The 22,512-nt window shown below is 39.4% G+C and overlaps 1 protein-coding gene across 5 annotated transcripts in view; it reads right to left on the reverse strand.

Moving 5' to 3' along the window:
• The window catches only part of NEBL (nebulette), a 743,048-nt gene that overhangs the window by 414,324 nt on the left and 306,212 nt on the right, over positions 1–22,512 (reverse strand). For 3 of the 5 annotated variants that reach the window (XM_069211786.1, XM_069211788.1, XM_069211787.1), the window contains exon 4: positions 7,764–7,871. In XM_069211786.1, coding sequence (XP_069067887.1) covers positions 7,764–7,871 — 108 coding nt within the window. Of the gene's footprint in view, positions 1–3,265; positions 3,322–4,297; positions 4,464–7,763; positions 7,872–22,512 lie in introns of those variants that run through there. The other 2 variants (XM_069211783.1, XM_069211782.1) reach the window with 1 other exon arrangement.

The following is a 22,512-nucleotide window of genomic DNA, read 5'->3' on the forward strand; positions in this document are numbered from 1 at the left end:
AACATTGTGTGGTCCTTTATAAATAAACATATTGTATAGGAGTGTAGTGAAATTCAATATTTCCCCAAAGTCTCATCACTCTCATTACATATCAATAGCTCACTCTCAAAGTGCTTAGAAATAATTCAAGACAGCTAACTGCTCAGAGTCATGAGAGAGTAGCCCTAACAAAACCAAAATGCATCTAAACTCTCTTTGTGTTTTGATTTTTATTACCATTGAAACGACGGGCATAAGGTCAGATATGTACGCTCTGAAGTGTGGTATGGTTGGGGTGAAGTCTCCACATATTCAGATATCTGGGCCACTCTGTGGGGTCCACTGTCCTAAAGAATCCTTTTTCAAGCAACGCAAGAGGGGCAAATTATTTCTAAGGGGATTTATTATTGGCAAGGTGTCTATCTATAGGCATGTATTCTTCTAGCAGTCCTAAAGTGATGTATTAGGACAACAGATGTCTTCCCTTGCAATATCAAGCTACTGTATAAAGAGTTATTCTTTACTAGGTACAGTAGAAGGAGGAACATGCTGTTTTATCCACGTCCTAGCAAGATGCTGCAAAAGACATCAGCTAAGCAAATGAGGAGACATGTGAAAATTAATAAGTACCTGGTACAGGTTCATTTCAAGATAAACATTGGGATTCTCTTCTGTCAATGCATGTAAGCAGAAGCTTTATCAACAACACAAAGATCACAGCCAACTTTCAATTACTGAGCAAAAGCAATATAATCTCACTCATACCACTAAATAGAGCTAAAACACTCAACTCATTACCTTTTAGTAGACTTAACTAGTATAATATTGTCTAGTAGATCAACCTCACTGCTTCTAAGCATTATGACACAAGGTGTTACATCTTGTTACCCAACGTTTGTACAGCTTACTCAGACATCCTCCCACCTCAATATATTTCCACCGAGATAACCCGTTTACCACTATCAGTACAACCCAATTTGTACCCCAAGATCCACCAATCCAAACTTTGTAGGCACACGTATGCTACCTTGTGCTGCCTTCAAGTTCTGGTTCTTCTACTTTTTATGCCTCCTGCATTAGTACGCTCTACAACCTGATAATTGTGCTAACAACTCTTATCAGTAGTTCAAAAGATAATTAATGAACTTCTACTCCAATTCTAAAGATAAATGTGATAACACACTCATTTTCATGTAAATGTTTTCCTCACATGAAAACAACTATCTTTGTATTAATGGTGACAAAAAAGAAATCCTGATAGTAGGAAGTACCTAAAATAAGACAATCCATTTGGAAAGGCCACAACCTCGGAGACATTTTATGTCTAAATTATAGAACCCTGGTTTAATATTTGATTCACACATTACCTTCTGCACCCTATGAAGGAAACTGCTATAGGTACTAAATCTAAGGCCTTTCTGTAGGGGTTGAGTCTCAACCCCAACAAATTACAATATTGTGCAAGTCTAAGTTTGATTAACTTTCCAAACTTCATGGTATATGGTATGTTGTATCTGTACAGCTCACATTTAGCTGAAAGGCATTGATGTGTTTTATTGAGTCAAAGGCAAAAGTACAGAAGGTGAGTGATGGGAGGGGTAGCTGGGTTTTTAGAGTTGAAGTGTATTGTTCAATTTTTGTGATGCAGAATTCTTTAAAAGTTATGTATTCACCTTTTTCCTAAACTGAAGAAGAGGGTCCTTGTAAATGTGCGAGTGTTGTTCCAGATCTTAGATACGTAAACAGAGAAGGGCTACTGACTTCTTTTCTTTTCCTTTTTTAACGTCTTTTCTGGTCTGATGGTGCCCTGGCTGCCGCTGATGACGCATGAACCTGTGTAATATCTCTACTGTCTCTGGGTTGAACTTGTTATCCTGGTGAAGCATTAGGAAAATCACTGTTGAGTCCTTCGTGTGTACGTTTTGACTAGAGTAAGAGATCTTTCTGCTTTTTGAGGTCTTAAAGTGCACCTTCTTTGTAACCCCACGGTTAGCTATGTTGATTAAAGACAGAGGCTTGGTCCAGTATTGTTTCCGAAAATGTGGATATGGATATGCTGGCTAAATATTAATGTCTGTGAGATTATGTAACCAGAGGGGTAGCTATGCTGCATGAGAACTGAGCCTGTAGGTTTTATGCTAACATGGTCCATCAATTCTCTGATTTATGGGTATAAATGTAGGAGATGAAGAATGGCAATACCTACCTTCACCCCCTTGACATGTTGTCTCCATTTTCAATTATTTGATATCACAACATTCCAGCAAAAACCATACCATATTTTCTTGACTGGATCTATGTTTTTAAGAGTGACAGGTAAAAAGGATTGATCACATATCTCACTGTTACTCCTTCAAGGATCCTCAAAAGAATAAAAGGTTGTATGCATGTTTCATATGTAACTGACTCAATCACACTTCCACAGAGGTGAAGTTCAACCATGAGTCACAGGCACAATGCACCAGATTAATGGTACTTGTTGCATCATCTTCCAAATTATGAAATTCTGGGTCATCCCTGCCTGCTTTCAAAGCTGCAACACACAGACCTCTGTAGCAGGTGCCATAATCCACTTACAAATTCTACAACTGGTCATCCTACCTTGATAACATCGACAACAATAATGTATGCCTGGCTAACCCCCCAATCAATAGGTACAATACAACTTCTCCCTCTCATCACAACCTTTTCCTTCAATTAACTTTGTCTCCCTTTGAAAATATGTTCTGAAAGTGCAATCCTACCAGAAACACATGGAACAAGGACAACAGTCCAAATTAAATGTAGAAATGGCCACCAATTTATACAGTGCTCAAGAACCTTTTATTGGCTAACACTCACATCTGCCAATAAGGTTTATGCAGCAAAAAATAGTGCAAGGCTATTAGTCCCACTATAATTATCTACCTATTCTATAGGCAAGAGGTAACCCACATCCTCTCAAAAGGAGTTTTCACAGTTAAAGCCTAAGAAACGTTATTTCAGATAGAGGTGTTTAACAATGTTGAATGAGTCTGTTTTTCTTCCACTCAAGATTAGTCCTTCCCCCATCATCACTCAGTAGCTAAGTGGGTATTCATTATGGAATTGCCTGAAATACAGACACAGTATAAATTACTTGGTCTTTCTCAAGAGAGCATCTCTCTGACTCACAAAGACTTAATAAATAATAGTAAAAGCATCACTGTCAACAAACACTCTCGATTGAGTGCCTGAAAGGCAAGTAAGTTGATTCTGTATAAAATACAGTGAATAGAGATGAAAAACGGGTAACAAGCTCTCTAACCTGTGAGTACATCTTGTGGAACAGGACTCATCCATGTCTCATCATGAACAGATAATCTTAAAAAAAGAGAAAGAAAACACACAATCAGCCCTGACTTACTGCTGATAACTAGGAAATTTCATTTCGGGCTGTACTGCACAAGGGATACGGATAAAAACATTATTGAAAGGGAGAGAGAAAGAAACAAATGCAGCAGAGGAAATAACTCATTGTATTGTTGAAGTTCTATAACAGTAAAAGACATTTGAACATTAAAAAAATCTTGTAAAAATTATGAACATGCATTTTAATGATATTATTTATGGCATGTACATAAAAGTGAAGGAAATAAAAATTGATAAACAATTGTAACAAAAAATTGAATGAAAAAACGTTGATGCATCTTATACTAGCCCACAAGTAATTCCCTATACATGGACTATTAATATTGCAATCAATTTGTCTCATCTCCTGAACTCCCATACCTTGATGGAATCAAAGCTATAAAGGTGAGTGCTTTTCTGACAGAGGATGTTGCAGTGAAGTAACAAAATTTGAGTTTTATTTTTGTCATAGAAGTTATGGTTAGTGTTCTAGAAAGCTAAATTAAGGACATATTTTCTGTGAGTTCGTAAATATCTTCCTCATTCATTTCAGTAAAAAAAAAAAACTTCTGCTATGCAGAGTGAAACATACTTCCAACACAAGCAACACCCTAGTAATCAACTGCAGCGTCGCACAGAGTTCTAATGAACAACTAGAGCGCTAACATTTTGTATTACGACAAAAGTCAGGCACCTCAAAAGCCATTTTGCTAGGAGCAGAGTTGTAGATGTACAGCCTTTTTTGAGGAGCAGGCTAAAATAAATATAGTATGAGTTTGGCACACTGAGTATGATGGAAAAATAATTGTGGTAAACAGTAACAATTTGCAAAGATTTAAACTTAAAAATCAAATCAGGGTAAATGTTAGGTAAGACTCAGCACTGTAACATAAACATGCCAAACTGTAAAAAAGAATACCATTTGCATACATGATTTGCTGGCACCTACCTTGCACTTTTGAAATAATTGGTGTGATCACATTTTTGAGCAGTCACATATCCCGGTGGATGTTTGATGAACCCTCTTAAGAAAAGCAAAAATCCAGTATTCAGATTTTGCAGTATTTATGCAGTTCTTTAGCACAACACAGAAATACAAAAAAAAGAATTAAGCATATTTGATTAACACCCTAAAAAGAATGTAACCATATTAAGATGTCAAATCTCCTTTGTAATTTAAAAGTGAAGAACAAACTTCTACGGTATAATTCTTGGAGTGAGATGGTACTCAAACGTAAATGCTGACATTACAGTAGGAAAGTTAGTCAAACTGTGTTGTTGATGCAAACATCAGCAATAATTGTACTATCATGTTGCTTTCAATTATAACCTCAACATTTTTTTTTAAAGCTGTTCAAATACAATTGCATATATCGCAAAATAATAGGCTATTTCAAATGCACATGTATGCGTATGTATGCAACGTTTTGAGTTAATATGGATTTGTTGGATTGTGCCACTATTATCGTTTTACAAATCGAAAATGTGCATGCATTTGTTCCTGTATGAAAATGAATTAGTCCACATACCTTCTACCAAGTCAGTTTGAAATGTACAAAACGGGGTAGGCAGTGCTTAATTTGTGCTTGTTGTTTCCAGTGCGGAGCACCAGCACTTATTTTTGCGGGCCGGGGCTTATTCTTCTGCCTCAAGCATTTGCTGCGAGCAAAAGACACACATGGGAATGACGGAGGAAGGGAAAAACAAAAAAGCGTCACAAAGTGAGAAAGTAGAAAGCTGCTAGAGTGAGCTGAAGGTGCAGGGAGTGGCTGTAAATGGATTGAAGAGGCCCGAGATGGCTTCAGGATTACGCCGCCTCAGTATTCCGTGTTCCCACATATAATTGCAGCAGCCGCATGTTTAAGAGGAGGGCTTTGGGCACCGGCACTTTTTATTTACAAATTAAGCATTGGGGGTAGGGCTCACCGTAGCTTCTTTCAGGAAATCTAAAACACTGGAAAACTATTATTTATCAGAGCAACACAAGTTATCACGTGTATAATCACATTCTGTTAAATCTGACACTCATATAACGAATAAACAGGTACATTTATTTAACTGATACTGCACATCCTTTGGCTGATGATAGTAGCATGGACATTCAGTGCACAGTATACGAAACTTACATTGATGAAACATAGGGTGTTCTTGGTAAACAGGATTAGCAGGTAAACTATATTTCATAAAACACTGCCTCTCTCCATTATGTTGCATTAAACAAAAAGTAACTTCTTAAACATTTCCTTACAAATGTTGATACCGAATGTGTAATCGCCATAAATATCTGCAAATTCATAAGCATATGCCCAAGGAATGGTCCAGGTGAGCACAATATTTTTCAGACAAGGTAATCTGTTGCAACACATAGATCTGTGACAATTATTGTGTATAGCGGGGAATACAAAAGACTTACTGCTAACAGCAGATTAATATAATTACTTTGATTATTTATTGTACTTACTTTTATACCAGTTACAGAATAGGAAGTAAAACAAACAGGAAAGTAAGTGAATACCCGAGAATGCCCAAGGTGTAATACTTACCCTGTTGCAAAAATCCCTTTTGGACTCATGAATATTGTCTTATAACTAAGAAACAAACACCGTAAAACAAAACTCTCTGCAACACAAGTAGAGGTGTGTTACATGTTTGTAATATACGGGATTGCATTCAACAGACGTATAGCATTATATCAGTTTAGGTTGTATATACCTACATGGCACGGTTGCTATTAGATTGTGAGGCTGCCATCTTGAATACAACCATAGAGTTAATCAGCAGACAGATGTGTGTCTTAACCCAGTGATTATGTTCATATTTACTGCTAAGGTTTGAGGGCAGTGAAAATGAAACAATGTTTCACTACTTGACAGATGAACTCACTTCTCTACTGTTCTAGGGGCAAGAGAGTTGAAAGGCAGTAATTTTCCAACATCTCTTTCCACCAACCTCTGGACTTCAGAGACTCAACGTGTGTAGAAGAAGGCCAGACACTGATCCGCTGCATCCCTACCTCTCCCGACATGCTAGGGTAGTGGTGGAGAGAGAGATGGTGATCTGCCATCTCTTCATGCCTTTCAGTCGGAAAGGCAGCTGGTAATGTGGCAGTGCCATGCACAATCTCCCATGCTTCAGTACATACCAGCTGGAGACATGAGATTTCTAAGATGCTCTTCAACAGCTTCTTTTGGGAATTCTAGAATCTTATAAATTCAATGCCTGATTCACAAAGGAAAACTTACACATTTGGTATTCACAACCTATGAGTTAATAGTAAGTTTACGACTGCACAGACCCTGCAGTCGGGCAGAGAATTGCGCACATAAACAGATAGGAAAAGGTCTATCTTTTTATGTCTTGAGCTCTCTGCCCTGACAGCCATCTTTGCCGTCGAAAACGTACTATTAACTTGTGGATTGTGACTACCAAAATAAACGTAGGCTTACACAAAAGTGTATATTCACCTTTGTGAATCAGGCCCCAACTCTCTTCAGCTACAGAATTCCTCTATAACTTGGAAAATCCTTTAAATTGACAATGATGTTTAAACACAGCTATGTCATCACTGACACATGCACCCCACCAACTCTACCACAGCCAGCCCTCCTTAGAAGAAGTCTCCATAGATATATTTTCTGTTACAAAAAATTAATTTGTGTAGCAATAACCTTTGTACTTATCCCCTGGGCACATTTGTATCTGTTGTATTTTTGCAATCAGCCTATTCTAACCATGAAAGTAAGAGTTGAATTTGTGTAACCATGAGTCCATTCTCCCTCTGGACCAGAGAAAACCAATGATACTCATTTGACTAAAACTCATGTCCCTTTCACAAATCCAAGGCCTCAGACAATCATTGTAATCCCCACCACCGAACCCAGGAAGGAGGCTTCTCAAGGAGCCTTAAGCAACTTCCTTGTGCATTCTGCCCTGTCCGAACAAATAAGCATACATACACAAAAACATGTTAAGGTTACCTCATCACAGACACAACTTACTTTTGAAATACATTATACCCTAAACCATTTCTGGCAATAATAATGGGTTTATTCATCAATATAGCGTGATCAGTGATAATCAGTACGATGTTAGTACGGCTGGCCGTTCACAAACCCTGTAACGTGAAGCATAAGCTGCAGAAGACATACATGCAGTGCAACAGACAGAGTCCTTCCAAACTGTGTATATTGACAGGAGAAAGGTAACTATATGAAGAGGTTGAAAAATGAGTCTTATTCAATTTAGAGCACAACCACATACCACTTAAGAACCTGACACACCAACACACTAACACACACACAAAGTCGAGCAGTCAAGCAGCAGAATTTCTGCCGCATGGAAAAGTGTTTTTCAACTTTATGGACAGCATAATTATTATTTTTAAGGTGGAAGACTTATTTTAGATATCAGCATACATTACTGATCTGTTCCTGTGTTTTTTTCAATCTTTGTAGTTCAGGAGTATCAGTCACAATACTGAATCCTCTTCCTTTGCTGTCTTCAAAATCTTTTTTGTATTTTACCTGTAGAAGTAAAACATTATACTGAGTCAATTTTAATAGTTAAAAAGTAAAAAGAAGGTTAATATCAGACCGCAGGCTAAAATAATTAATACACATTTTAGCTATATTTGCAAAGGCAACTCCGGTCTAATAAAATGAAATAAAAGAGTCAATATTGTCCATATTCAGTGAACTAGGTCATTGTAACAAAGATAGTCGATTTTTGGTGTACATCTCCTCTGATACATCAGAAAGCAAGTTATTATCTAAGAAAACAGCAGTGAGGGCTCACATGCACCACTGTCTGCCTTCACATGTTTTCCAGAATTATATAATAATGTACCAAAAATGGTCTGTCATTTGTCAGCATCCCAGCAACACCTGAAAACATTAACTGATTTCTCCATCAACTTAATAGAAATAGGGCCTGATTTAGAACTCAGTGGAAAGGTTACTCTAGCACCGTTGCTAATCAATCTATCATGGACTTGTAAAGCACAGCTAATCACCCATAGGGTCTCAAAGTGCTGAATGTAGGCGTGCTGCTCAGTTAAAGAGCTGGGTCTTGAGATTCTTCCTGAACTGCTTCAGAGATGCGGTCTGCCTGAGCTTGAGGGGCAGTGTGTTCCATGTACGGGCTGCTAAGAAGGGGATGTATCTTCCTCCTGCTGTACTTTTCTGGATCTTGGGGATGGCTGAAAGGGTGAGTTGGGAGGAATGGAGATGTCTTTAGGGTACGTAGAAGGTGAGGTGGTCGTTGATGTATGCTGGTCCTATGTTGTGCAGTGCCTTGAAGGTGAGCCTGGATGCTGCATTCTGGACTTTTTGAAATCTTGATTGAAGCTTCTTGGTAATGCCAACATAGAGTGTGTTGCCATGGTTCAGTTTGCTGGTGATGAGTGCATTGGTGTCTGTCTTCCTCGTGTTGGAGGAAATCCATTTGAAAGTCTTCCACAGGGCACGGAGGGTGTCGAAGCTTGATGAGGAAACGGCATTAACTTGGTGGGTCATCGATAGAGAAGAGTCCAGGATATTGCCCAGGTTGCACGCATGGTCATTAGGAGTTGGGGGGTTACCCTTAGCGGTGGGCCACCAGGAGTCATTCCAGGCAAAAGGGGTGGAGCCGATCATGAGGATCTCTGTCTTGTTCAAGTTGAGCTTGAGGCAACTGGCCTCCATCCAGGTAGTGACTGCCGTTTTCAAAATTCCTCCTGGCTTGCGCAGAGTATCAGTTAGGTGTTGTTGGCGTAGGAGACTATGTTTAGCCCATGTTGTTTAGTAATCTTAGCGAGCGGACCATGTAGACATTGAAAAGCATTGAGCTGAGTAAGGATCCTTGGGGCACTCTGCAGCAAGTACCTTTAGGTTCTGATGTGAACGGTGGAAGTCTGACCCTCTGTGTTCTTGCGGTGAGGGAGGACCTGATCCAGTACAGGGCTTTGCCTCAGATGCCAGAGTCATGAAGTCTGTTGCAGAGGGTGGAGTAGGAGACAGAGTAGGAGACAGTGTCAAATGAAGAGGGAAGTGGAGGAGGATGAGTGCAGTGGTGCCTCCTCACTCCAGATGTTTATGTCATAAGTAACTGCTAAGAGTGCGGTTTCGGTGCTATGTTTGCTTCTGAATGCAGACTGGGAAGGGTCTATGATACAGTGTGTCTCAAGGAACTCGGTGAGTTGCTGTTTGATAGCTTTCTCCATTACCTTGGCTCGGAAAGGCTGCACAGAGATGGGTCTGTAGTTTTTCAGCCTACTAGGGTCAGCAGGAGGTTTCTTGAGTAGCGGGGTGGTTTTGGCATGTTTCCAGTCTGAGGGGAATGTGGTGGTCTTGAAGGATAGGTTGATGGTTTGGCAGAGCTCCGGTGCTATGGAGGCGCTGGCCAAGTTGAGGATGTGGCATGGATCTGAGGGTACTCCAGAGTGGATGGAGTTCATCATTCTTTGGGTGTCCTCTTTGGTGATGGGGGTCCAGGAGTTCAGTATCTGGTCAGGTACTTTGGTGGTGAGCGGTGCTGGAGGGCTTAGGTTCCTGAAGCCTTTGTAGATGTCCTGGATCATTGTGACGGAAAAACCATCTACCGAGTTCTACATCAGGCCCATCGTTTTTTGTTTTTTTATTTGAATGCTGTTTGTTGTTTTAGTAGTGGAACCTCACATTTTTCTGTTTCGTTTCATAGTAAGTGTGTTTTACCCCAAAAATATGTTCTGTGCACTGGTTTCCATCAATTGGCCTATTTCCTTTGTTCCTTTTATTATTATGGCATGGTAGATGCTGCAGAAACTAACTAAAATTAAGGAAGTTAAACATCATATGTAGGCTACACTATGTTGGTAAATCACAAATATGTCACAAATGTCTGTGGTGTAGCTGGACTTCCTTTTAAACGCATTGCAACCTCACACTCTCAGGAATGCCTTCGTCATGCAGAAAAAATACTTTGATATATTAGCTACGTTGCACCTAAAGTGTGCTTTGTAAGCCTCAGGGCTGGGTGCTTAATCTGTAAAAGCAAGATATACTATTAAAGAAAAGTATGATTCCTCTGTGAACAAGTTACCAAAACAACTGCAATGGAAGAAGTAATTGTCCACAGAAAGCTGGAAGAAAGAAAACGCAAGTATCCCTGACTACGACTGGCAACCAAGTACAAGAACGCCTTACCATAGGTCAAGTAGGTGTCCTCCTGCTGTTGGTACCAGGACACAAAAGGAAAGAGGACTCTTTATTGCAAGAAGGTTGACCTAGACACTATGGCCTGGACCCTCAGGGCCCCTACATTGAAAGATATCAGATGCCTAGAAGCCTGCCCTCAGTACCTGGAGGCTATAAGATGGACCAGGAGTGATTTTTCAAGTTCCAAGAATTGATTGGGACCATTCATTTTTATACCTGTGGAAATTGACATGTGGGTAATGGGCAGAGTTGCTGACTCTGGAACTGGGGAACCAAGTTTGAGTCCCAGCCTTGTCTCAACAGGCTGCGATTCTGGGCAAATCACCTAAACTCATTGTACCTAAAGAAACAGTAACATAAACTGGTTCTCATGTAAAGGGCCACAATGAATTGGTGCCATGTTAGCACTATATAACAAAAAAGCAGAAAAAAATAGGAAAAGGTGTTGAGGCTTCCCCCAGGTGGGAAACATATCCAGGTTTGTCCTGCTCAAAGTGCTGTGGTGCAACGAGAAAGGCCCCAATAGGAACCCACAAGGTATCTGTCTTCAAGGAACCCTGCCCAACAACAACTTCTAGTCTTGCATGTTGGAGGATTTTGAGAACCAAAATTGACTATGTTAGAAGGTGAACCATTCAACCTGATGTGGTGAAAATCTACTGCAAATCTGCAGCAACAAAAGAGGCTTTGAAACCTCCTCTTTCCTGCTTGAAGCATTTGGAACCAAAACACTTTCGGGGGAGCGTGGCCATAGGTTATCCAACTCTGAGTGTCTTCACAGTCTTCAACTTCTTAACCAGGCGTGCAGGAATATATGGATCTCTGAAAAATATTCTACGTCTCAAGGTAATAACATTCCTTAGTGAGACCCTCTTGGGTTGGTTACCTTACCTCTGCTATATCACTGTTAGCCATGAAATCATGCCATGTCCTGGTCAACTGCAAACCAAGTGTTTTCTTTGTGATTTTTACCTTAAAACTTTAAAAATATATGTTACTGTTTCCCTTTAAGTAGATGTATTTGTTTTGGTACTGTTTGGTTTACTTAATTTATCGTGATCTTTTTAAAATTAGTTTGGACTTTTATTATCTTATGGTGTTCATTATAAAACTGTAAAGCTTGAAATGTGTACATACTTCTTTGAGGAACTGCCTACTTCTTTTACTATTGCTACAAGGAATTGAGCAACAATTCTCTTATAACTGAGCTGTAATATAAAAAACTTGAGTATTCTATGTTGGTGGGGGTACTTCCTCCCAAAATGACAACTCAAATTTAGATAACAAATATATTTCTACATTTCCCTGCCAGGAATTAAATTTACATTGCTAAAGTACAGTTTTGAATATGTCCTGACTTTCCATTCTCCTTTTTACCAACATGTATTAGCCCCTATGTATTGCCCAAAAAGGGTCCTCTGTCTGTCCGATATAAAATGTTTATGGAGAAGAAGAGGTGAATTAGTATACAAACCTCTATCACACCAAAGTGTAATACAAACTGTCTTAATATTTGTTGCTATGGTGGTTTGTATATTCACTCACCTTTTCTTCTCCACAAACAGTTTGTATAAGGCGGACTGAGGAGATAAGACCTTCCTACCTTAGTTAGTAACTTGACGCATGTTGGATCATGGTTACTCTGGCGAAGGCTTAGGATCCTTTTTTGGGAATAGATAGAGGCCGAAACATGTTGGTGAACAATGATGATGGAGACTAGATATCTTTGTTTGATCCAATAGGTGATTTTGATCCTGCCGGGTGAACTCATTGAAAAAAGGGGTATCTTTAGGGTTTACATCAAGGCACTTACAACAGTATGGGGGTTATTCTAACTTTGGAGGAGGTGTTAATCTGTCCCAAAAGTGACGGAAAAGTGACGGATTTACCACCAGCCGTATTACGAGTCCATTATATCCTATGGAACTCGTAATACGGCTGGTGGTATATCCGTCACTTTACCGTCACTTTTGGGACGGATTAACACTCCTCCAAAGTTAGAATAACCCCCTATATCTAAATCCCATTTATATTCAGTACAGACTTCTCAGATCTCCTTCACCTTGAGCTAGAGATCATCTTGTGGATATCATTCAACCTAGATGGATCAGGAGTTCCTATTATGAAGTATGCCACAACTAAGTGTGTGAGGCTTTCCTGTCCATTCTTCTCATATCATTTCATTTAGATAGTGACACTCCTCTAGTTTAGGTAGTACACATTCTACTACCATCCCTTTTTGGTGTATGTGTAATTGACTTCAGAGTACACTTGGTAGTTTGACCCCTCTCTTTTCACTTTTATGTGATTGAGCTCTTTTGCATGGTCACACCAATTTTGTTATAGACTGATGTGGCTGAATTTTAAACTCTGTGTACTGGGATCCTGCTGTCTAGTGCCCAGTTCATATGCTCTGACTTCTAAAATGTACTAAAATGGTTATATCCAGATTGGCATATTTACCTGTCCAGTAAGGCTATAGTGTATTGTGTAAGAAAATACACCAATTGCATAGAACGTTAAATGCCACTTCTGAACTGTAGCACAAATTGTGCCATTAACTAGGCAGACAAAGAAAACATGGCTTTAAGTCTACATATGTAATCTGACTCCTACAACAAAAAGAAACCAGCAAGCAGCCCTTTCAAATAATCATTTTGACAGGATGAAAACACTATGTTTAAATATTAAGTAAGTCACCCCTAAGTAGGCATTGTAGCCTAAGATAGGATGCCTGATATTAAAAAATGGAACACATAAAATCTAATGTTTGCATGTTCCTGAAAATATCAGCCCCCCAAAGCTATTTTCACTGTTAGGGCTGAAAAAATGCTAACATACAATTACTTTTTTAATCCTTTATATTGGGTTTAGAATACAATACAGAGGCAGATCAACCACTGTTTCTAATATTTATTAAAAATCCAATTCAGTTCTGAAGTTGGAGTTTGATTCTAAATAGGAAAAAGGAATTTTGAAAAAGTTATACTTTTTCTTCCTAAAACCTGTACAGGTTAGTTAGCATTAGCCTGTCTGCAGGTGTGAGTGCTGATTTGATGAGATGTGAAATACAGTTCTCAAACCAGAAACAGTGGTTTGGGCTTGGCAGGATGGTCTGGAGGAAGAATGTGGCCCAGCCTAACCAAAAGCAAGCCAGGTTAGGAGTCTCCATGAACTTTACTAACTTTAAAGGGACGGGAGGGCTGTATCTTTATAGTTTAGTGAAAAGGGAACGACTGGAGAATAGAGGTATTTTGATAATAAAACACATTAGACTCCTGGCTTTAGTCTCAATGGAAGTGGGAGTTGGCACTAGAACAAGTTTAGAATAGTTTAATTGTAAGAAGGCTGCGTATTACCGTTAACAAATACCTAGCTGTGCCCAGCCTCCTGCCAAGGGCAGAAATATTTTACAATCTTGAATTTTACTGAGAATGGTGCACTCTGAGATAATTTGTAGTGAGGAAAACAGGGAAAGTTTACCATTGAGAAAATTTTTCCCATGGGTCAGAAGTGTACATGAGTCACTGGCTGTTAAATAGAACAAAAGAAGCACCTCACCTCAAGTCCCTCAGAACACTTTTTGGACCTGTGGCAAAACAGACCTGACCTGCAGTCTATAACCTGAGTGAAGCCTGGATGGGCTGAACCTGCTCCCACGTGTACCCAGGACAAAAAAGTGGACTATAAGGGTGAGTTGGCTTACTTCCTGTGTGACTACAGGGATGTAAGACCCCTTTTTTCTGGTGTGACAAGTGGACCAATTATAATTGGAACTGGATTGGACTGATCCTGGCCTCTGCCTGAGCATGTTGTGTCCCTTATATAATTACATAGGGTCCTAGGAGGCTTAAAAGATGCTAAGAAGAGCTGCCCCAGAAAGTCTAAAAAATTGGAACTTGAAACATTTTTGGAGTTTGAAGATCTCAAGAGATTCATGCAGGACAAAAGTGACTGATTTCACAGAGACTTCATTTGATACAGCTTCAGGCTTGCCCCATTGAATTATTTTGAGCTCTATAAAGGAGACTTAATCCGAAGGTGGAAGTCATGACCAGGCAGATATGAGAAGAGTTTCAGCCTGACAAGAGAATTTCAGTGACTGTGAAAGGGAAATTTTTCCACTTAGAACTTTTCCTACCAAAACCAATGACTTCAGCTGGACACCACCCAGAGGATATCCAGATTTGAAGGGACTTTATTGGCTACAGCCTGTAGCCCTGCCTTGCTGGTGGATTTGGGTTTCCATTTCAGGGACTAAGGGCTACATGCACAAAGCTTTTTTCTCGTCGCAAACGGCCTGATTCGCAGAATCGGGGCGTTGCCGATGAGAAAAAAGCAAATTGCGATGTACAGACCCTTTTTGTGAGATCTGGTAATCTATTTACTGAATCACAAAAATGGTTTGCAAGCGGCAATTAGGAAGTGGCATTCCCTTCCTTATTGCGAGTCGCAGTGCCATGTAGGATTGTTTTGTGACTGCGAATGCGGTCACAAAACAATCGCAGTTAGCATTAATTTCAAATTGGTGCAAACCCATTCGCAAACGGGAATGGGTCTCCATTGGACCCCTTCCCCTTTGTGACCTACCTCATAAATATTAATGAGGTAGGTAATTGCGACCCCATTGGGAATCGCAAACAGTGTAAAGTACACTGTTGTACATATGGTTTTTCGGCTCACAATTTGTGACTCGCAAATGAGTCGCAAATGTGCGAGTCACAAAACTCTGGGTCGTACATCTGGCCCTAAGAGCCTTATTTAGAGTTTATCGGATGGGTTACTTCATCACAAATGTGGCAGAGAACCTGTTGCCATCTTACAAGTGTCATGGGAGAAAATGCACTTGTTATATGGCCGATGGGATACCCATCACTTTGGTGGTGGAGTAACCTGTCCACTGAATTCTAAAGCAGGCCCTAAGTTAGAAGATAAAACCTTTGACAGGGTGATCCAGATGGGGGTTACAGAACTCATCCATTGTGGTCAGTCTGAAATTGAGTGTAGATTTTGATCAACTGCAAACAGTGGCTCTGACTGGCACTTTCCTTTTTATTGCCACTTTTTTACGCCACAACCTCCAAACTTCCTATGCCCAGATCCCCTTATTGAATTTTAGCAGTTTTTTTTATAATTTTGCTTATTAAATGTTTCTCTATTCTTAGAATTTTGTTTTTTTAATTGTGTTGTGTTTTGACTTTTTTATAATTTCAGCACTGCTCAATACTTCATGCACTTCATCTTGAGTTTATTCTATGTGCTCTGTGCCACAGCAAGAAGGGACTGAGCCCAGGTTCATTTATTGAACTGGTGTACTGGGTCTGATAAGTGTTTGGACTTACTATTTGGGAAGGGGTCACATCCCCACAACTAATATGTCATTTTCTTACTGCTTTGGAAAAGATCCTATATATTGTCCAATGTGATTCAAATGCGTATGTCTTTTGAAGTATGAGCCACCATAATAGAGGTGATAAAGTCCGATGAATTACTATTACTTGTGGTTTACATCCAAACAGTACAATGCAAAATTTTAGAACTGCTATAAAATGCAGCACTGATTCGGTAGCGAAGGACTGGCTCATATTTACTAAAATCTATACAGTACAGCTCTCCATGAAAATCTGCAGCAATGTATTATGTATTGTATGTCAATGGTCATGGTCCAGGGGAGTACAAAAAATGCAATTTTTGTATAAGGCAAACTTTGTACTACATCTTCAAGGACGCTCGGTGCGGTCTGTTAGGTTTCTGTACCTCAGGTACACTCTCCAGTACAAAACTGTACATGTTGACAATTGCTCAGAGGTAAGTCATATAAGATGTAATTTTGTGAAAATATAATTTATGTATTGAGGACTGTTTTACTGACTTCTTGTTTGTACCTAGTTTTGTTTGGCACTTGGGTTTCACCTAAAGCCGTTTCTTGCTACTGCTATACCTCCTTTACATTCATTATCAGAGTTTGGCACAATGCAAGACAAAGCCATATCACCTGTTCTCTGTATACATTTTCGTTCCAGTATATAGTCTGTGCAGGAAAAATTGACCAACAGTACAGTTTGTACCACATTGTGTTTTGTAGAACATCTGGGCCAGGCTATCAAACTGTGGCCAACACTTACCTACTATTAGAATCTTTGCTGAAAAAAGACTAAGGTGTTGTTGTACCTAATTTCTGGCCACTCTATATTATATATGCTGGTATATTTTGTTGTAATGTATTTGTGATTTTAAAGAAAAAGTATTTTTTTGTAATTTGAGTTCAGTCATACAATATTGGCTGCACTTTCATGTAAATTACTGCACTTTTTCGGAATCTAATAAGTGCCTGACCAGGCAATATATCTCCTAAGTTTGTTTTACCTCACACAAACCATGTTACCCTCTTTGATAATTACCAATGTCTTGAATTCATGTTAACTGTAGGTCAGTGCAAATGTTTTGTCATTAACCCTGTGCAAACTTTTAGTTACAATTTTTTCATCAAATTTCATGTTGCGTGCATTATGTGAAATGTTTTAACATTTTTCATAGTGCAAACTTTTTCATTAATTTTCCCATTAGGTTTGAGTAAAGTAGTAAGTTGCCAGTATCTTGCATCACTTTTTCTGTGGGGCATATCCTCCTAGAAAAAAAACGTACTTGAGAATTTTGTGAAATATATTTCATGTAATAAGCATAATTGTGTGAAAAGTATTCATATCCCAAAGTACATTCACACATTTCGCACACCATTAGTATTGGTGGCAGTCAAAAATAAATCTCTCTAGAGTTTTGTACTCTCGTACAGAACTCTCCTCACTCTTTCCGGCGAATAGCCCTGTTCTGTTTTTAACTAAATGTCTATGAGGAAAGAGGTTAATTCTTTCACTTACATGTATAGCTCAATGTACATGGTGACCAAAGCAGTGGCACCATTTTACGGAGGATTCATCATGACTGGTGCAGACACCAGGCTAGTTCATTGTCAACCGGTAGCAGGGCTTATATATTTTAATAGTGTTTTTTCTCTTATTTATGATGCCTCACACAACTCATAACTCCTCTTAGGAGAATGACACTGCTCCAACTAAGTAGGGTACCACATTCGTCACTCTCCCTATCCAAAACATAGCGTGTACTTCTCTGACAATACATCAGCAAATACATTTTAAATGAGCCTTTTGTTGTATGATAATCCAGATAAGGATTCTAGGGCCAGATGTAGCAAAGTATTTGCACCTCGCAAACGGCGAAAATCGCCGTTTGCGAGGTGCAAATGCCTCTTTGCTATGCAGAAATGCATATTGCGAGTCGGTACCGACTCGCAATATGCATTTCAGAATCGCAAATAGGAAGGGGTGTTCCCTTCCTATTTGCGATTCGGAGTGGAATGCAATACCATTTGCGACCGCATATGCGGTCGCAAAGGGTATCGCAGTTACCATCCACTTCAAGTGGATGGTAACCCACTCGCAAATTGGAAGGGGTCCCCACGGGACCCCTTCCAGTTTGTGAATGGACCCAAAACATTTTTTTCAGGGCAGGTAGTGGTCCAAGGGACCACTGCCTGCCCTGAAAAAAAACCGAAACTAAAGGTTTCGTTTTTTTTTTTAAGTGCAGCTCGTTTTCCTTTAAGGAAAACGGGCTACACTTAAAAAAAAAAAAACTGCTTTATTGAAAGCAGTCACGAACATGGAGGTCTGCTGACTACAGCAGGCCTCCATGTTTGCGAGTGCCTAGACTCGCTATGGGGCCGCAATTAGCGACCCACCTCATTAATATTAATGAGGTGGGTCATTGCGACCCCATAGCGAGTTGCAGACGGTGTCTGAGACACCGTTCTGCATACCAATTTGCGAGTTGCAAATTGCGAGTCGGAATGACTCGCAATTTGCAACTCGCAAATTGGATTTTTCCTACATCTGGCCCCTAGTTTCTGTTCCCTGCCTTATCCTTAGACACTCTTACTCTTTTGGATGGTTAAATATTCTATTAGGAAATTAAAACATGGCTGGGAGATATCTGACAGAATTGCTATACTATATAATGTGCACTTTTTCAGTCTATCACTGGAAGGATATTAAGTGAAACATAAAACCTAGAAACATTTTTGGCTTCAATAAGGGCTTAATTACGATTTTGACTTTAAGCCCTACATATTCTGTAGTGTAACTAAATCCAATACTTGCAGTGGCATTAGAGAGTGACCTTCTCATCATCTGCTACCATTTTTCTCAAAATGTGGCTGAACAATTGTTCTATTTTCTTTCAGTAGATGAAGAGAAGTTGGCCTTTAAAAAAGTTCTAAATTATTTGTAATGTGTTCTTCCACAAAGGTGGTACAAGCGCATGATTTATTTTTTCTTGACAGTAGAAACACTTTGGGACTGTATGTCACAGCTGTTAAACTTTTTGGAGACACTGCAGCTCGCAGTCAAGAGGTATAACCAGATGCCTCTATAACGTTGTCTTATACTATAAAATCATATGAATTACATCTTTCAGAATTGGCAACAGTTCATGGTCCCTACTTTTTTGTCCAAATTGGGCATGGATATACAACGAGAGATTTGTAAAAGTATGTTGTTGAATGTTATTGCCTGACAAAATGAAAATGTGAAAGGACTGAGTCCTGAATACTCTACATGCACAGTTAGAATAAGTGTCCAAAAAGGTTCCAGTCTCAAGTTTGTCATACTTTGGCTTCTAAGCAGCTGGCTGCATTGACTGATTTAATAGCTGCTTCACCCTTTGCCCTTATGGAGATGAGATAAGCAAGCAACCCAGCCGGGCAGCATGATCGAGGTTTCAGAACATATCTGAGATATTTTGAGATGCTATTGCCAAAAGAGCTCTTTTTCAATGTCCACAATAGTAATTAATTTTCTATTCAAAAGATCACCTTGCTTTCCCAAAATAGCGAAGATCTCATCTGCCTTCTGAATATAAAGGCATAACATGTAAACATCTTCAGAGAAAAGCGAGAAAGTATATTGAGATATCGGCACTAGGGGCATAGCTTCGGGGGGTGATTGAGGTGTGACATCCCCCAAATAATTGCATTTTTGGTTTTGTACTTGGGTCCAGTGACCCAAAGTTGGGTCTGCTAGTCTGTGCCTGTGACTCAGGCAAGAATAAAAGGCGAAACTGTGACAATTAATGTAAACCTGAAAGAGAGAACAACAGAAATATATATATATATATATATATATATATATATATATATATATATATATATATATATATATATATATATATATGTGTGTGGAATTTGAAAATGTGAAACCAAAATATCTGGAATCAGTACGGGTTTCCCTTAGGTCTCCCTTCTTGTCCAAACTGTGTGATGCTAGACCAACATTTTATTTTCAGGCTATAAGCTCTGAAAGCACTTTTTCTGATAAATTTAATTGACTATAAAGTTGCTCCATTTATAATAAGAATTTGGCCTACATTTAAGGTTTACATGACTTCTGACTTTCTTCTTAGTTGACTAATGGCTTTGTTGTTTGAGTTCAATGCGAGCCATTAATGTTTCTAAGTTCATGTTTAAAAGCTATCACTTTTAATTAATCTCAGTCAGTGCAGATGATTTAATGTACTAAGGTAAAACGCTTTTTCATGTTCAATACACTGTTTTGAATTTTGAGGAGACTGTGATGCGTTTACTTTATGTTTGTTGAACAACGTACATGCCATTTTTTTTCCATGGCTTGGCTTCTGCATGGACTTTTAGAGCCAAGTCTGACTCTGGGCTGGGCTGGCCATATTAACTTTCTAGCACACTCATCCCTGTTTGCAAGCCAGGCTTTGTACATGGGGTCGTCAGTCACTTGATATAATGATCTGTAAAAGGTGAGGATGGAAACATGGATCCCCACTCTATGCAGATTTGATACAATAAAGACTTCTTGCAGCAGAGATGAAGAGTGCCTGCAGTGTAAAATACACTTAAAGTAATTGATTCCAGGGCAGGGATTCCAGATTACTGTCTGTATGTGACTGTAGTCATAAGCTCCCAATGAGAACTACCAGGCCCTGGTGGGACACCCAGTGGCGTAGCTTCAGGTGGATGTTTGGGGTGTGAAACTCCCCAGATGCATTCTTGGTTTACTAGCTGAGTCTGGGGCCCTGAGTCGGATCCACTATGTCTATGTCATTTTTTTCTTGTCATTCTCACATCACTAAGAGCTTTTAACTTGTTCAATTTTTGGAGCAGAACTTAAATATATAGGGCCTGATTCTAACTTTGGAGGACGGTGTTAAACCGTCCCAAAAGTGGCGGATATACCACCTACCGTATTACGAGTCCATTATATCCTATGGAACTCGTAATACGGTAGGTGGTATATCCGCCACTTTTGGGACGGTTTAACACCATCCTCCAAAGTTAGAATCAGGCCCATAGTGACTGGTTTACCACAAAATAGTAAATCTGCAACAATAGATGTAATTATTAAATGGGTGCGTAGTTACTATGTTTTGGAATTCACAATCAATGGCAGTATAGTAGGGTTGGAGAACCGTGCCCACCAATTTTAGATTACTAGGCACACTTCTGGCTACTAAACACCTGCAATGTAATGGGGTGAATGTTTGCTAATAGTATATAGTATAAAGAATTCAAGAATTCAAGTCCATCATTTTTCAGTCGCTGTGCCTCTCTCGAGAAAGGCCCACCTTATGAAAATCAGTATTGACCCCGTTTATCATGGAAGTAGTCCATCCTTATCCCTGGTCATCTCACCCCTTCACCCTGCAGCCCACTCTTTTATGTTTGGGAAATGTGAGATTTACACCCCTCTAGTCACACTCCCTAAGCTACAGCCCTGTTCCCCAAAAGCTGTCAGCATAAATTGCTATCATTTGTGTGTATTCTAAATCATACTTTGGAGAAAAGTCTAATGCATTGTGTCACATTTTAAACATATCTACACCATTAAATTAAAGTCAGTTTATACCACTGTGGAAAGAAGCAAATAATCAGAATTGGCATTTGACGTATGTCTGGCCTCGATCTCCATCCTCCTGAATTCTATTAAATTGGTTGCTTTACTTTTAACATAAACTAATCTCACCTTTTAGACATGAATAGTGTAGTCATCTTTGAAAACCGCTATTGCTAAATAACTTCTGAAAAAAACAGTCTGAAATGCAAATGATTTACCTGTTGAAATCTGACCAGTTGACTTGGCTACGTGTCTGACTTCAGTAACCAAAGTAAAGAATTTAGTAATCATGTGCGAGAAAATGAGTTGTTGATTGGGGGATGAAACCCTACTGCAGCAACAACCACTATTATTGTCTGCGTGAACCACACAGGTCACTTAATTGACCTATGCTTAATCCTCTGGTAGCTTGGCACAAAAGCAGTAAGGCTTAACTTAGAGGCAATATATAAAGTATTTATGCAGCACCTAAACAGTATTAAAGTGAAGACACAGAAAAAGAAAAATTCCACAATCATTTAGAAAAATAGAGTAAGTTTAATAAATTACCTGACAGCCAAAGAACAAACATCCAATTAGTGGAACCAGAGTTATGATTTTTAAAAGTCTAAGCTGAAAAATAGCACATAAACAAAATCAAGGCTCCAACTGCAGACACCGAGTTAAGTGAAACTGTGGCAAAGTTAAAAGTTATGGCTTGCAGCAATCCAGCGTGGTTTGGATACACAAAGTGGATTCGCCAGGTGTCCCCTTCCTTCAGACAAAGAAGAAAGTTTGAAAAACATATGTTGAGAAGGTAAAGTTCAGCGAAGCAATGCAGTTGGCAGTGTTTGGGAAAGAGGCATCGTTGTCGGGGAGCTGCTGGACAAAGTCTCAGTGAAGACTTCTACATTCAGACATATTGGGCCTGATTTAGAGTGTGGCGGATGCGGTTACTCTGTCACAAATGTGACAGATATCCTGTCCACTGTATTAGGATCCCATTATATCCTATGGGAATCGTAATACGAAGGACAGGATATCCATCATGTTTATGACAGAATAACCTGCCTGCCAAG

The sequence above is a fragment of the Pleurodeles waltl genome, chromosome 10, assembly GCF_031143425.1.
Source record: "Pleurodeles waltl isolate 20211129_DDA chromosome 10, aPleWal1.hap1.20221129, whole genome shotgun sequence".
Lineage (NCBI taxonomy): Eukaryota > Metazoa > Chordata > Amphibia > Caudata > Salamandridae > Pleurodeles > Pleurodeles waltl.